At 46.3% G+C, this 17,378-nt stretch overlaps 1 protein-coding gene across 2 annotated transcripts; it reads right to left on the bottom strand.

Annotated features, from left to right (window-relative positions):
• Nucleotides 1-11,033: 11,033 nt before the first annotated feature.
• LOC120926844 lies at nt 11,034-17,080 on the bottom strand. Of its 2 annotated transcripts, XM_040337104.1 has the most exons (3): nt 16,518-17,080; nt 12,254-12,896; nt 11,034-11,494 (listed from the first exon to the last, which is right to left on the bottom strand). In XM_040337104.1, the coding sequence occupies exons 1-2, from the start codon at nt 17,017-17,019 to the stop codon at nt 12,301-12,303; spliced, it is 1,098 nt and encodes a 365-aa protein (XP_040193038.1). In that variant the 5' UTR covers nt 17,020-17,080; the 3' UTR covers nt 11,034-11,494; nt 12,254-12,300. The 2 variants fall into 2 exon arrangements, with proteins under 2 accessions (XP_040193038.1, XP_040193037.1); XM_040337103.1 differs by having other exon boundaries at nt 11,034-12,896.
• Between the last annotated feature and the right edge of the window lie 298 nt (nt 17,081-17,378).

The raw sequence follows: 17,378 nt of genomic DNA, 5'->3' as shown, positions 1-17,378 counted from the left end.
ATGGGAAGGGTTAAGTTGGTGGCATTGGTAGATGAAGAAAAGTGATTAACTGAAGAAATCATCCGCCACTTACGTGTCTTGGCTGGACAGGAGCATACATAGTGGCCCGCTTTCCCGCAGTATAGGCCAAAGTAATTCTGACGTCGGTGCAGGCGTTTACAAATATATGTAAATAACAAAACACATTTTTTTTCATTCTGCAGATGTCTAATAATGACCCCACTGAAGAGCACACATCCACAGTAGAGCAACACAACATTTTCTCGTTTTCGCTATAAGTTAGTAAATCTTCACCTTTTGTGTCCACTTTAACCACTTGAGGACCGCCTAACGCCGATATACATAGGCAGAATGGCACGGCTGGGCACAGGAACGTACAGGTATGTTGCCCCTTAAGTGCCCAGCCGCGGGTCGCCCGATCTGGTCACAGGAGCTGAAGAACGGGAAGAGGTGAGTGTAAACAAGCCTTCCCCGTTCTTCTCTGTGGCTTGTCACTTATCGTCTGTTCCCTGTTATAGGGAACGACGATCAGTGATGTCACACTACAGTAATAATCACTCCCTTAGGGCATACTTAACCCCTTAGTGCCCCCTAGTGTTTAACCCCTTCACTGCAATTGTCATTTTCACAGTAAAAAGTGCATTTTTATAGCACTTTTCGCTGTGAAAATTACAGTGGTCCCAAAAATGTGTCAAAAGTGTTCGATGTGTCCGCCATAATGTCGCAGTCATGAAAAAAATCGCTGATCGCGCCATTACTAGTAAAAAAAAAATATTAAATAAAAATGTCATAAAACTATCCCCTATTTTGTAAACGCTATAACTTTTGCTCAAACCAATAAATAAACGTTTATTGCGCAAAAATATGTAGAAGAATACGTATCGGCCTAAACTAAGGGAAAAAAAGTTTTTATATATTTTTTGGGGATATTTATTATAGCAAAAAGTAAAAAAATATTGAATTTTTTCAAAATTGTCGCTCTATTTTTGTTTAAAGTGCAAAAAAATAAAAACCTCAGGAGGTAATCGAATACCACCAAAAGAAAGCTCTATTTGTGGGGAAAAAAGGACGCCAATTTTGTTTGGGAGCCACATCGCACAACCGCGCAATTGTCAGTTAAAGCGATGCAGTGCCGAATCGCAAAAAGGGACCAGGTCCTTTACCTGCATAATGGTCCGGGTCTTAAGTGGTTGATGAGTGTTATTGTAAGTGGTGCTTTTTATTTGAATACAATATTTGTATTTATTTTTTTCACTGAGGTTTCAGTTAGTCAATATTTGTTTTAACTCACAACATATTACTAAGCAAGAGCACCCCAACATTTATAAAGTGATTTTTTGTGATTATAAAGACACCAATGACTTTAGACCTATGAAATGCCCTTTCATGGTTCTCTATTCAAGGTTTTGAAACAGAACATACCTAAATTGAAGTTCCCAAGTGATCCTTGCTGTACAGCATGCCCATCCATACCCACCCATCAGCTCTTCTTACTTCTTTACCTTTTACGTGACACGTACATGGCACAAACTCAATTCTATTCATTCAGAAAGCCTGTCTTAGCTTGTCAACAATTGGCACGCTTTCCCTATAAAGTGAATGGAGCTCTGGCTACATCTTCAGGGATAAGGTGCAGGTCAGGAGTGGGAATATTTCAAATAAGCATCAATATTCATTTTTACACTTTCTACTGTATTTTTTTATGTGACCTCTCCTGAAAAAATAAATACGTAAATAAATAAACCTTTCATACTTGTGTTGAATACACTGTATATTTGTCTTCCATGTTTTTTTTCCAAGTGCTTATGTTCATACAGTACAATTCTAGAAGTGTGCATTACCTGTAACATGCCACACTGCAGTGCAAAGATATGAATGGCCTGAATGACTTATGATCAAAATTGTGTTTATTGCATTTTTCCTGCAGTAGATGACTATGTTGTACCATTGGAAACTGCTTAGATGTTAACAGGACTTAATTCAATTTCACAGTGATGGCTGCAAAAATCTAAATTTACGCCAATTATTTGTTGCCAATTTTAGTATATGTCTGTTAAATCTGCATGAAAGCATGGCTAATGGTATTTAGTAAAAAAGAAATAACATATTTTTTTTTTTTGTGCATGGTTATCGCACATGCCATATGCAGACCATAAGTCATATTTTTTACAGCAGAAATTTCAGTTGCACAGATGTTGCAAAAATAATGAAGTGAGAGATTCTTTAAAGTGAATCTGCAATTTCCCATGCAGGATAAAGCAATATGTTTGCATTAATGACTGCTACATATACTGTACTGACTTTCCTTTTTTTCCACCACTGTTTATTTAGCCAGGTGGAAAGTCTTGTGTAAAGCTAGCCATGCTAGATTTTTTTCACTCAGACTATGAGCTTAAGAAAAAAAAAAAAAAATCAAACAGATTACTCCATCAATGCTATGCAGCGCAGAGGGATGAATCTTATTCTGTGTCTATTTTATTCTGACAACCAGCACCATCTGCTATCAGAATACCCAGCATTTTTTCATCAGGCTTCTTCAATTTGTCAATTAAAGAATGGCGGGTGGAACAGTACCAATAGAGCCACACATATAGCGAATATTGTCTAGTTCATTGGGAACCTAAAACAATTGCATAGTGTATGGCCAGCTTAAAGTGGAGCTTTAGTCAAAAAAGGAAGTCCTGATAGATGTCATCAGGCTGGGCCGTTTTGCAGGTATAGCTATGTAAAACATTAAAAATAAGTGTCTATACTATTTAAAGGGTCACTAAAGGATTTTTTTTTTTTTAGCTAAATAGCTTCCTTTACCTTACTGCAGTCCTGGTTTCATGTCCTCATTGTTCGTTTTTGCTCTGATGTTGCTCTAATCCTTCTCTGAACACTTCCTGGTTGTCTGTTTCCTGATGAAAAAAGTCATGGGAGCTTTCTCTCTGTGGTCACCAATCAAGGAGGTGTGATTACTGTGTGTCTAAAACCCCTCAACACCAATCAGTTTTGTTTTCCAAACCATCACTGCCCTGTATTGGCTCTGTGCAGCAGAGAAGCAGGAAACATGCAAAAACAAAACTGAAACTGTAGGTACATTATATGATTGATTTTTATCTATTTTTAATCATTTTTAAAAGGAATCAGTTAACTATTATGTCTCTATACCCTGTAAACAGTAATTTCAGCAAAAACAAATGTTTTCCTTTACAACTCCTTTAAGTAACAGTAAGGCATTGTTTTGTTTCACCCTACTCAGCACAGCCTCAGTTGTTCTGTATTCTTGGCACTGTGCTGATTAATCAGTGAGTCACTAGAGGCTGATCTTCTGACAGTCTCAAGATTTACTGCTTGTTAAGGGGGAGGGAAAATAACAAAGACTGTCCTAAAAAGAACACAGTTTAGGGAGGGAGAGAAGAAAAGGAGAGGTGACAGGGCAAACTCTGCTGCCAGGGAGTCACAAAAAAAGTTCATTTAAAGCGGTATTCCGCCTCGGGGAAAAAAAAAAGTCTTTAATGTACAGACACTTACCTGTACAGGGATCCCACGATGTCTGAATCCCAAGTGATTTTCAGATCGGCTGTCGGGTGCTGCTGCTGCCATTCGTTGTAAGGGAAACCGGCATTGAAGCCTTTTGGCTTCACAGCCAGTTCTCTACTGAATTACGCTTTCTAACTGGGGTGGGGGAAGATGGAGAGGGGCTGAACCCTGGAGGGATGGCACAGCGGAAGGGTGCCTGTCAAAATTAGGTACCCATTGCCCCCTCCCCTCTGAAAGGTGGCAAATGTGACACCAGAGGGGGATGAAGCAAATCAGCGGAATTTCCACTTTATGGTGGAACTCCACTTTAAGCTGCACATACTTGGTCCAAATATCAGCTGGTTCAACAAGAACCGGCCGACATTTGGACGTTGTGTACAGCAGTCCTTCCGACAGAAGCTGGTCTAATGACCAACTTTTTGCCAAAGGGACAGAACTCACAGCCAATGGCTGCAAGCAGTGCCAGATTTTCAAGGCGACAAAGGGGGCCAGTGAGGGCCCCAGACTTCCTTTATAAAAAAATGAAACTTAATTTCTCTTGAGACTTTAGTAGTGTGTTTATTGAGGAAATTGTCCAGTTTGCAGCCTTTGGCAAGCTCCGGTCATGTATCACTCCATCTCAACAGACAGTTTTATTACTTATTGAAGGGCTTGCTGATACCTTTCAAGGTTTTATTGTAGCTCTTAGAACACATTGGAGCATGATGGTCACTAGTTGTTCGGGAGAAAGGGAATTAATAAAAAATGATAAAGAATTATATGAGAACCACGATGACCCATGGAAGACTAAGTGATCTGTGCCTACTGACTGACAGTGGAGAGCAGTGTCCTCAAGATGATACAGCTTGATGAGTTAAAGATTTTGTAGATGCTAAGTGCAGCAAGAAAGACTTTTTATAAATATTGCAGGGTGATGCATAACTAGTAGTGGGATTGGCGCCTAAGGAATAGCTAACGCTGTTCCGACCAAGCTCGCGCACAGATTTTGGCTTCTACAATTGGTGCAAATCCTTATTCTGCAAGGTTCAGAGAACAATGCATAGCCGGATTATACTACCATTCCTATGAACGCGAGGCTATCTGTGGGGACACGCTATGGTCTTTCCACGTGGTGATCAGGCACATAGAAAGACACTACCAATGGTCCTTCACCGGTGCCGGTTCGCTCCAGTTCGCTCTTATGAGCGTGCCGCAAGTAAAACTGACACTGGGAGACACTGTGACAATACATATTTAATACATCTTAATAACATTTCTACAACACACCATCCGCTCACCTTAATTATATGACCTATATAACTAGTAGGTCTATATGTGCTTTCCCCACAAGGGGACTGTACTTTTCTCCTAATAAGTATTTTCCAAATTTTCAATTAACAATTCTTCAGGTTTTGTTCTATAGACCACCACATTAACACTCAAAGAAAGCTAAGAAAGACCATCATCGTGTTTTGAATATAAAACTGAGCATGCACGGGTTAAAAAACGTCATTTTAAACGTTGTTTTGCCCACACACTATCATTTTAATTGACGCAAAAAACGACGTTTTGAAAAACTACACAAAAAATTCAAGCATGTTCGAATTTTTTTTGGTCGTTTTTCAGAAGACATAAAACAACGTTTTCCCCACACACGGTCATTTTAAATGACGTTTTTAAAAACAACATTTTTTTTCATCACAAAAAACGACTGTTTGTATGCGGCATTAGGCATGCTGGTATTTGTAGTTCTCTTGGGGCTTAGTAATTTTCCTTGTTTGTTTATTGAAAACCTTTATTTATTTTGTTGCTTTATAAGGTTATTATTTTAACTTAGGGGTTTCCTGCTGTGGACATTTGGTGCTGTGGGCATAGGTGGTCGCTATCCATGACAGATCAGGCATAGCTCCCAACTGTCCCTGATTTCGAAGGACTGTCCCTGATTTCGAGGAATGTCCCTCTGTCCCTCATTCCTCCTCATTTGTCCCTCATTTTGGTGTGATCTATCTAGAGGTATATAAAATGCACTTTTTATCTATCAAAAGCTAAACCTTTCATCTGATTTCTAAATTGCTGCATTTGTAAATAGCAAAAGTCAATATAAAGTAATAGTAGTGGTAAAAAAAAAGCACTTGCGGGTTTAACCAATCTTGTTTTTTTGCAAATCTCCTTTAAGGGGGTGTGGCAAGAGGTGTGTCCTATGCCTGCATACTTTTGCTGATAGGTGTCCCTCATTCTCATCTCAAAAAGTTGGGAGGTATGGATCAGAGTTTGTTTTTTCCCGTGCCAAATTTGACAAATACAAGGTTAATGGAAGGTACATAAAGGAGAAACATGAATGCCATCTAGCCCAATCTCCTGAGGATGCCCATTAGCAAAATGCATGGGGGTGAGTCCTGATGGCACTGACGTCACTTCCGGTCCATGGGACATTTGGAATAACCATGGTGAAGAGCACATCAGCTGTCTAAACAGCTGACAGAGTAGAGCAGCTTTTACTAATGCCCTGTACACACAATCGGTTCATCTGATGAAAACGAACCAATGGATTTTTTCATCAGATATCCGATGAAGCTGACTTTCATCAGTCTTGCCTACACACCATCGGTTAAAAATCCGATCGTGTCCAACGCGGTGACGTAAAACACAATGACGTGCAGAGAAAAATGAAGTTCAATGCTTCCGAGCATGCGTCGACTTGATTCTGAGCATGCGTGGATTTTTGACCAATGGATTTCCCCACAGGCGATCATTTTTTTCTATCGGTTTTTTAATCATATGAACATTTTTAAACAGGTTCTATTTTTTTGTTCACCAATGGGGGGGGGGGGACTGATGGGGCCCACACACACTCGGTCCGTCCGATGAAAACGGTCCATTGGTCCGTTTTCATCAGACAAACCGATCGTGTGTACAGGGCATAAGAGTTTATGTTTTTTAATATGTGCCAAAACTTATAAGTCACCAACAAATGTGAGTGCAATGTATTTTTAGTTGAATAAAGTATAATTTTTATGGTTTACACAATGAGTTACTCTATCTGTTCCTTCTTATGAGTGTAGCTAACCTAAGTCTAAAGCCTTGTACACAGGACCGGTTTTCCCGGCAGGAAAATTGGCAGGAGAGCATTTGGCCAGGTATCCCAGCCGTGTGTATGCTCCCTAGCAGTTTTCCCGACAGGAAAACTGCCTGGGAAAAATAGAGAACCTGCTCTCTATTTTCCCTTCAGGTCTCCCGGCAGATTGTTTCCTGCCAAGAAAACCGGTCGTCTGTATGCTTACCTGTCGGAGGTAAACCTGCGCATGCTTGATTAGACTTTGACGCATGTGCGGTAGCATACAAGGTTAGTGTGGGGTGTAGCAAGATGACGGCGACGAACATGACGAGCGCTAAACCCCCCCCCCCCACCTCGTCGTAGTCGATGACGTCACTGTGTTCTTGCTATTCAAAAGAACGGCGGTTCTTTTGAGTGGCCGTCTGTATGCACGGCTTTGCAAGGCAAGCTTGCCATAAATCCTGTCAGGAAAACCAACTTTTTTTCCTGACGGGATTCCTGACTGTGTGTACAGGGCTTTTGAGAGTGAACATTAGGAGATATTTTAACATAATGCACTCTTAACCTGTTGTTGCAAAACATAGATCCATCTGTTTTGGCGAGTCCAGATTGTCCAGAGGGGTGTGCACGATTGGTATTGTGGAATTTGGTCACTACTATGGAGTGGAGAACTTTTACAGATTTAAAGTGGAGCACTTTATGAACTGTATTGAATTATACCTGTGTACTCATGGTGGAATAGACACTGATTTCCTAATCGCACAGACCTAATTTTTACACATGTTCTTTTCATACAAGGCCTTGAAAAAGTATTCATACCACTTGACATTTTTCACATTTTGTAATGTTACAACCAAAAACGCAAATGTATTTTATTGGGATTTTATGTGATAGACCAACACAAAGTGGCACATAATTTTACATATAAACATCTGAAACGTGTGGCGTGCATTTGTATTCAACCCCCCCCCCACAGTCAATACTTTGTAGAACCACCTTTCACTGCAATTATGGGTGGAAGTCTTTTTGGGTATGCCTCTACACATCTGGAGAGTGAAATCTTTGCCCATTTTTCTTTGCAAAATAGCTCAAGCTCTGTCAGATTGGACGGAGAGCGTCCATGAGCAAAAATGTTCAAGTCTTGCCAAAGATTCTTAATTGGATTTAGGTCTGGACTTTGACTGGGCTATTCTAAGGCCTCGTACACACGACAGAGTTTCTCGGCAGAATTCAGCGAGAAACTCGGTCAGAGCCGGATTCGGCCCTCGGTACACTTTCGGCCCGATGGAGCCGCCAAGGAACTCGTCGAGAAAATAGAGAACATGTTCTCTATTTTCTCGTTGTTCTATGGGAGAACTCGGCCCGCCGAGCTCCTCGGCGGCTTCAGGGCTGAACTCGCCGAGGAACTCGACGTGTTTGGCACGTCGAGTTCCTCGGCCGTGTACGAGGCCTATCACATGAATATGCTCTGATCTAAACCATTTCATTGTAGCTATGGCTGTATGTTTAGGGTTGTTGTCCTGTCTTTTGCAGGCTCTAAGGCCGCGTACACACGGTCGTTCCAAACCGATGAGAATAGTCCGACCGGCCGTTTCCATCGGTTCACCGCTGAAGTGGCCTGACGGTCTGATGTGCGTACACACCATCGTTCCAAAAACCGATCGGGTCAAAACGAGGTGACGTAAAACACACAACGTGCTCAAAAAAACGAAGTTCAATGCTTCCAAGCATGCGTCGACTTGATTGTGAGCATGCGCAGGTTTTGAACCAATGCTTTTCTGTACTAACCATCGGTTTGGACCGATCGGTCAGCGGTCCATCGGTTCGATTTTAAAGCATGTTTTAAAATTTTGGACCGAAGGACAACAGACCGATGGGCCATACACACTGTCGGTTTGGACCAATAAAACTGAACTTTGGTCCATTCTCATCAGTTTGGAACGACCGTATGTACGCGGCCTTACAAGTTTCTTTCTAAGATTGCCCCGTATTTGGCTCATCCATCTTCCCAAACTCTGACCAGCTTTCCTGTCACTGCGAAAGAAAAGCATCCCCACAACAATGGTGTGTTTAGGGTGATGTGAAGTGTTATGCCGCGTACACACAACCGTTTTTCATGACGAGAAAAATGAAATTTTTTAAATTGGTCGTTAAAAATGGTCGCGTGTAGGCTCCAGAGCATTTTTCTTGACGAGAAAAATGGGCATTAAAAATTTAGAACATGCTCTATTTTTTTCTCGTTGTTTTTCACGTCGTGAAAAACGGTCGTGTGTACGCTTTAACGACGGGGAAAAAAACACGCATGCTCAGAAGCAAGTTATGAAAAGGGAAATTTGCATAACCAGTCCAAAGGGTGGTGCCATTCGAATGGAACTTCCCCTTTATAGTGCCGTCGTACGTGTTTTACGTCACCGCGCTTTGCTAGAGCATTTTATTTCACGATCGTGGGTATGCAAGGCAGGCTTGACAAGAATCACGTAGAGAAAAACTAATGCCCCGTACACACCATCACTTTATGTGATGAAAAAAAATGACGTTTTTAAAAACGTCACTTTAATTGACCGTGTGTGGGGGAAAATGTCGTTTTATGTCTTCTAAAAAACGACCAAAAAAAATTGAAGCATGCTTCAATTTTATGTGTCGTTTTTCAAAACGTCAACTTTTACTTCACAGAAATTGACCGTGTGTAGTAAAAAACGTCGTTTAAAACGACGTTTTTTCATCCGCGCATGCCCAGAAGCTACTTATGAAGCGAGCTTCAATGGGAAAAGTGGTGAGAACGTAACCTCGCTTTGCTAGATCATTGTGAGAAAACAATGGTGTGTAGGCAACTTCGTCTTTGAAAACTGAAGTTTCAAAAACGTCATTTTTTACTTCACAGAAAGTGTCGTTTTTTTTCATCACATAAAGTGATGGTGTGTACGGGGCATTAGTTTTTTTCCATGACATGAAAAATGGTTGTGTGTACGCGACTTTAGTTTTCTAACACACATAACCTTTTTTGCCAAAAAGTAAAATGTTGGTCTCATCTGACCAAAGCACCTTCTTCCACATATTTGCTGTGCCCCCCACATGGCTTCTCGCAAACTGCAAACGGGACTTCTTATGGCTTTCTTTAAACAATGGCATTCTTCTTGCCACTCTTCCATAAAGGCCAGATTTGTGGAGTGAAAGACTAATAGTTGTCCTGTGGACAGATTCTCCCACCTGAGCTGTGGATCTCTGCAGCTCCTCCAGAGTTACCATGGGCCTCTTGGCTGCTTCTCTGATTAATGCTCTCTATGCCCCGCCTGTCAGTTTAGTGGACAGCCATGTCTTGGTAGGTTTGCTGTTTTACCATACTCTTTTCATTTTCAAATGATGGATTGAACAGTGCTCTGTGAGATGTTCAAAGCTTGGCTATTTTTTTATAACCTAACCCCACTTTAAACTTCTCCACAACTCTATCCCTGACCTGTCTGGTGTGTTTCTTGGCCTTCATGATGCTGTTTGTTTACTAAGGTTATCTAACAAACCTCTGAGGGCTTCACGGAACAGCTGTATTTATACTGGGATTAAATTACACACAGGTGGACTCTATTTACTATTTAGGTGACTTCTAAAGGCAATTGGTTTCACTGGATTTTAGTTGGGGGTATCAGAGTAAAAGGGGCTGAATACAAATGCACGCCACACTTTTCAGAAATGTATTTGTAAGAAAATTTGAAAACCATTTATCGTTTTCCTTTCACTTCACAATTAAGGCACTGTATATACTTCTTATATGTAATTATTTATTGGTATATAGTGAAAAGAGACTATATAAAAAAAGAAGACTTTAGATATACCTTACCAGTGTTATATGACACACAATAGTAAAACAGCTATTATAATATACAATTTTTATTATCCAAAAAGTTAAAATACAGTATACAGTATTCAGAAAGAATGCACATTCATATTTCAGTCATATTTCAGACATGAACGCTTCCATTATCTATGCATTTTGCCGTTTTATACTGATGGGTGGGTCCTAAATGCTGCCATGGGCTCACCAAACTGATGTAATTCCACTCAGAAAATGACTGGTTCTGGATCCCAGAGCTGTAAGTCTGCAGGAGACACTGCAGTACAGGAGGTCAGCATTTCAACGAAAGCTGTTTTTATTTTATTTTATTTTATTAATGGCTGGGCTATTTAAAAAAAATGAGGGGGGGGGGGGTCTAGAGTTTGACTTCTGACAGTTGATCACACAACTGCCCAGGAATTGTAGGATATACCAGGTACACTGTCTTAACTGGTAGACTGAATTTTAATTATATTCCGAAATAGCCAAAGAGGATATCAATCAACTTTTTGCAGCAGAGGTCTTTGCAAACCCAAATATTACCTTGTACAAACAGTGGTAATATCATCACTGTGCAGCCTGTGCAGTGAGTAGAGCTGTGGGTGGGCCCAGCAGGTGACCAGTCTATTTTACAGGAAAATCCTTGACTAGGGCAGCCGGATAACTTACCGCACCAACCAATACAAGCATATACCCCTTAACATTAAACCTTTCCCAATAATCACACTGACACCTGCTGGATTTAAAATGGCCTGGTAGGCCTTTATTAACAAATACAAAAACTGTATATATATATATATATACACCATCATATACATATATATATCACCCAACTTTAAATATTTAACCTATTCCTCAATTGTTAAACCTTTTAACCATACCTTGGTTGTCAGTCCCCCTGACAACCCCTGATCACTCTTTTGGGCCTGTGGTACCCTCTTAGCTAACGACATGTCCCCAGTCGCGACTACCGACTCGAAGACCTAGCTGACCACAGACCCACCCACTTCTCCCCTGGTGGTCCAGACTGACACCAGACCACCAAGGCAGACACCATCCCTGTAACTATGCCCCCCCACCGTTTTTACCTAACCACCGTCTATTTCTACCAAACGGCAGGGGAACCCACCGCCATCCTGTACTGTCAAAACCACCTAACTCCTATAATTAGGGCGGGAGGGTGGGACTTCTCTCCTTGCTTCTTCCCCCGGACTGATGCTGCCCCTCCTCCAGCATCACCTAGCTCACTGAACTCTCCTCCCCCTCTCCTCACCTCCTCCAATAGTTAATTTCTAGGATCCTATTAACCACCCCCTCTAACTTTAACCCTTTCTACACCTAAGTTCCCTACACCCTGTCATGCTGTCCTCCGCCTCCATTGCATTGCAGCTACGAACTTGTCTTGACTAGGGCAGCCGGATAACTTACCGCACCAACCAATACAAGCATATACCCCTTAACATTAAACCTTTCCCAATAATCACACTGACACCTGCTGGATTTAAAATGGCCTGGTAGGCCTTTATTAACAAATACAAAAACTGTATATATATATATATATACACCATCATATACATATATATATCACCCAACTTTAAATATTTAACCTATTCCTCAATTGTTAAACCTTTTAACCATACCTTGGTTGTCAGTCCCCCTGACAACCCCTGATCACTCTTTTGGGCCTGTGGTACCCTCTTAGCTAACGACATGTCCCCAGTCGCGACTACCGACTCGAAGACCTAGCTGACCACAGACCCACCCACTTCTCCCCTGGTGGTCCAGACTGACACCAGACCACCAAGGCAGACACCATCCCTGTAACTATGCCCCCCCACCGTTTTTACCTAACCACCGTCTATTTCTACCAAACGGCAGGGGAACCCACCGCCACCGCGGCACAAGTGGGACCACCTCACACTTGGGCCCGCCGCCACACCAGGAAAGCCCTCCTAACGCCCTCCTCCAATCCCAGAGCCCAAAGATCGATCCCGATCGGGTTGAGATGAACCCCGTCCCCCCTCAGGTACCTCCAAGTCTCAACTTCTAAATCTGAATGGCGAACCGCTATCCCACCTTGCTGCACCACAAACCTGCCCACTTCTCTGTTCACCTTTATCCGGGCCTTATCCAAACGCTCCAATGACCTGGCCTCCCTCCAGGCCATGCGAGCCACAATATCTGACCAAACAATGATCAGGTCAGGGAAAGAGGCCCGCAGTCGGCGTATATCCCATTGTATGTCTTTGATCACCTGGCGCATCGGCCGGACGCTCAAATCATTCCCCCCCGCATGTATCACCAAAATGTCCGGGGCCCTGTCTAAGCTAGCCCCCCTGTGAACTTCGGGTAACACCTTCTGCCACATGAGACCCCTAATCCCTATCCATCGTACCCTTCCTTCCTCCCTGGGCACCCCCAGCTGTCTCCCCCCAGGCTTGACATCCGCCCTTCTTGCCCCCCAAAACACAAATGAATGTCCTAGGATCCAAATCAGACAACCTTGGGGATCTGTAAAGACATAAAAGAGAAAAACAATACCCAGCAGGACCAAAAACAAACCCCCCGAAAACATTAACATCAGCATTGTCAACCACCGATACCTCATTGTTTACAACAAATGAGGCCGTACATACAGTTTATATCTATTAGACTCCCATCTGCCAATCCGCTTTACAGAATCTGCAGGCAGGCCTCCCCTTGCCGCTTCCGTTGCTGCCCCTATTCGAAACGAATGCGCCGAATATTCTCCCGGGACTAGACCCCCCTCCTTCAGACATTTCCGGAACACCGCCGTAAACTGGAACCGAGACAAACATTCCCCTTTTTGATGGATGAACAGAGCCTCCCCCCCTTGTGGGCGAACGCCCAAAAACCGCCTTACCACCTCAACCGGGCACGTTAGTGGACAATTCCCCCGGAACAACTCTATTTTTACGCCCCTACCTAGTTGATCCGTCTTCGAACGGCTAAGCCAAATCACCACCGATTCCTCCAGGCACCTAACGTCCTGCATTCGTAGTCCTCCCCCCACCACCTTGGAGGGGGAAACTAATTCCCCCACCCTGAACGCCCCAAAAAAGGCCAGAACGAAAACAGCCCGAAAAAGTATCTGCTCATAAAGCGATGCGCAAACCTTTTCCAAATTCCCCAATACCGTACCCAGGACCGCGAACGACACCGGACGCCTGGAATCCCGTGTAGTACTGCCCTTCCTGTATCCCTTTAACACCCTGCGCACCACAAAGGATTTTGTAAAATCCCTGAGGCCCGCCATCTGAAATAAAAAAGCCAATGCCGCCATCTTTTTGCTAATGGCGCCACCCGAGGTTCCCCTCTCGTAATTGCAGCACACAAAGTATAAGACCAACGACTGCAGGTCTTCTGGATCTTCCGACCCTCCTACCTCCTCCCTCAGTGCGGACCATTCCTGCCACACCTTAGAGTAAGCTCGCCACGTTCCCTCGCTGATCGACTGCCGAATCAATCCTGCGGCGACTCCAGTGCAATGTCCCACAACTTCTGAGGACAGGGTTCCCCCTGCCCCTCTGCCCCTGGCGCCAGGATCCGGAATTCCGCCCACTGGAAACGAGATAAAGCATCCGCCAATCTGTTATCCACCCCAGGAATGTGCACCGCATATATCAAGGCATTCACTTTGAGACACTTAAGTACCAAGTACCGCAGTAACCTAATCACCGGGGGCGAGGATGCCGATATGCTGTTGATCGCCCACACCACCCCCATGTTGTCGCAATTGAAGCGCACCTTTTTATTCCTGAAGAACTCCCCCCACAATTCCATCGCCACCACGATGGGGAACAACTCCAGCAGCACCAGGTTCTGGAGGAACCCTGCTGCCCTCCAAGACTCCGGCCAGGGCTCCGCACTCCACCGTCCGTTGAAATAGGCCCCATAGCCCACTGACCCCGCCGCATCGGTAAATAGAGCCAGGTCGGCGTTGCTGACCGGCCCCGTCTGCCACATCGAACGACCATTGAAAGAGTCCAGGAACGTTCCCCAAACCCTCAGATCGTCTCTCAGTTCATTGGTCAGGCGCACAAAATGGTTTGGCACCCGGACCCCTGCCGTGGCCCCTGAAAGCCTTCGGCTGAAAATGCGTCCCATGGGAATAATCCGACACGCGAAATTTAACTTCCCCAACAAGGATTGGAGCTCCTTCAATCGAATCTTCCGCTTCACCCGGGCCTCACTGACCTCCCTCCTCAAAGCCAACACCTTATCCTCTGGTAGCCTACATTCCATCGCCACCGAGTCAATGGTGATCCCCAAGAACACCAGCTCAGACGCAGGGCCCTCCGTTTTGTCGGGGGCCAAGGGGATCCCAAAACGGTCCGCCAAATACTGTACCGTACCCAACAGAACCCCGCAACAGCGGGAGTCCGGGGGTCCTATGCACAGGAAGTCATCCAAATAGTGGATGACGGAATTCACCCCCGCCACTTCCCTGACCGCCCATTCAAAGAACGAGCTAAACGTCTCAAACAAAGCGCACGATATGGAACAACCCATCGGCAGGCAACGATCAACAAAATACTCCCCCTGCCAGTGGCACCCCAGCAAACGCAAACTAGTGGGGTGCACCGGTAACAGCCTGAAGGCGGACTCCACATCCGTCTTTGCCATCAAAGCCCCTTTCCCGTACTTTCTAACCCAAGACACCGCCGCATCAAATGATGTATAGGTAACCGCACAACTCTGCGGATCAATACCATCGTTGACCGACCCCCCTTTTGGGTGCGACAGATGATGTATCATCCGAAATTGACCCACTTCCTTCTTCGGAACTACGCCCAACGGGGACACCACCAAACCCCCCACAGGTGGTTCCCGAAACGGGCCGGCCATCCGGCCGAGCGCCACCTCCTTGGCCAGCTTAGCCGACACCACCCCCGGATGTCGCAGAGCTGACCGCAAATTGTCCGCCACCGGAGGGACCTCCGCCAACGAACTCGGAATCACGAAACCCTCCCCGAACCCCTGCTCTAGCAAACGCGCCGCCGCCCTGTCCGGATACTTACTTAGAAAAGGCAGCATCCTTTCCAGTCTCACCGGCGTCATTCCCTTTTCCAGCGCCATCTCCGGCCCGCTTCCCCTGTTTGAAACACCTATTGAACGCGTGCGACCCACCACACCCTGAGCACTCGTGCTTGAAGCGGCATGATCCTCCAAAACGACAGGTTCCGTCGTTGAACTGCCAGCACACCCCTTTCTTTTTGAGGGCCGGCGATCCCGCGGAGGAAGCGCCGCCGGCCCCCCCAGGAAAGGACTGGCCCGCCGCCCTGGTCGAGGTCATCAACCTCATCCACAGGCTAATGTCCTTATGGTCCCAGCGGATGGAGGGACGCACCGCCCTGCGCTGACGAAACTGTTCGTCATACCTCAACCACGCCAGACCCCCGTACACCCTATGCGCTTCGTGAATGGCATCAAGGTAACAGAATAGGGCCGTGCATTTCTCGGGGGCCTTTTCCCCGATCACGCTAGCCATAATCGCAAACGCCTGTAGCCAATTCGTAAACGTCCGCGGAATGAGCCTATACCGACGTTTTTCTTCCTCATCCTTTTTGCTCTCGTCCGGCTTCACCCGGTCGAGGTGAAATTTTTCCAACGGGAGCAGGGAAAATATTTCCACAAACTCGTCCTTCTGAATTTTCTCCCTCACCTCTGGCTTAAGATGGGCACCCAACGGCCCTTCAAAGCAAATGTAAATTTCCCCCCTAGCCGCGTCATCCAGCCGCACCTTGTCCCCGTCCTTGTCCTTGTCTTTGTCCTTGCGTTCCGCCGCCGTTCCCACGCCGTCCTTGTCCGTCTGTGTCCCTGCCACGCCTGTCCCTGGATTCGCCGGCACCGGGGGAGGGACAACTACCGCTGTCAGCGCCTGAATGGCGGGGGCAGGAACCGGGAGGGGGGGTACTGGCACCGGGGGGACCCAAGGACCCAGCGGGCTCGCAACCTGAGGAGCACCCCCATCTAGCCTACGTAACAATTCCCGTAAGGCATCCCACACACCCCCCTCCCCTGAGGGACTAAGCACCGCCACCCCCCCACTAATGTCCTGCGCACTAACCCCACCCCTACCCCCCGCAACCACATTAGATGTAGTCTTACCGGTTCGGCGCGGCCGTGAAGGTCCTCCAGCCGACAGGTTCCCATAACGTCCATCCTCCGCGGGGTCCTCCGGCAGCTCCCCCTCTTCACTGCTGCTGGAACCGGTCGCCGCCTGCCCGTGTGGTCGTTGACGAACCTCCTCACTCCTTCCCCGACCTCTGGACACAGCTGGCGTTGTGACAGGTATGGGAGCCACCACCCCCCGAGGGCTCTCGTCTCCATCGCTGCTGAACTCTTCAATCAGATCATCCCTCAGCACTGCGGCTGCAGCCTGAGCACCACTGCCCCTCCGGTCAACCCTCCCAGACTCCGAACGGTGCCTGGAGGCGGGACCTCCCGACTGACGTGACTGGCCTGGTGTCGCTCCATCTGCATCCCTGAACGCATCCCCACCGCGTGCGAGGCCGCCGCCTGTGGACCGAGCTAGGCCGGCGCCTGTCTGAGGGTCCTTCCCACGCCGGGCCGCCCCCCCGACCGGAACATCGCCACCGGGGACAGCCATGTGAATCTGGGCCTGCACCAACACAGGGGAGGTAGGCCTGGGCACCCGAGAGGCTCCCCCGCGCTGCGCGCTTCACGCCCCCCCGACGGGGGCCTACTGGGACTCCGCACCCGACGCTGTGACCTGGGGGTATTATCTGGGCTAAAGCGCTCCGGCGGTATCGACCGCCTCGCGCGCGTTGAAGCAGGCCTAGACCCGACCGGGGCCTGCTGCACCCCCCGCAGAGTGGCGGTGATCTGGCTTTGCAGCCAGTCCGCGCCGTGGACCTCCGCAACAGCTTGAAGCTGCGCTAACAACCCGGCTACCTCTGACATTTTTCTTCCCTTCCTTGCCTTTTCCACAGATGACCCAGAGCGCTG

Source organism: Rana temporaria, chromosome 2 (assembly GCF_905171775.1).
Source record: "Rana temporaria chromosome 2, aRanTem1.1, whole genome shotgun sequence".
NCBI classification, from domain to species: domain Eukaryota; kingdom Metazoa; phylum Chordata; class Amphibia; order Anura; family Ranidae; genus Rana; species Rana temporaria.
This window is presented reverse-complemented; position numbering and strand designations above follow the sequence as displayed.

Excerpts from the sequence above, each read along its gene's own strand:
- LOC120926844 (XM_040337103.1), bottom strand. The coding sequence starts at position 17,019 with ATGGCTGTCCCCGGTGGCGATGTTCCGGTCGGGGGGGCGGCCCGGCGT. Across the intron at positions 12,897-16,517 it reads TTCACGGCCGCGCCGAACCG|ATCCCCAAGGTTGTCTGATT; the intron begins GTAAGACTACAT and ends ATGTCTTTACAG.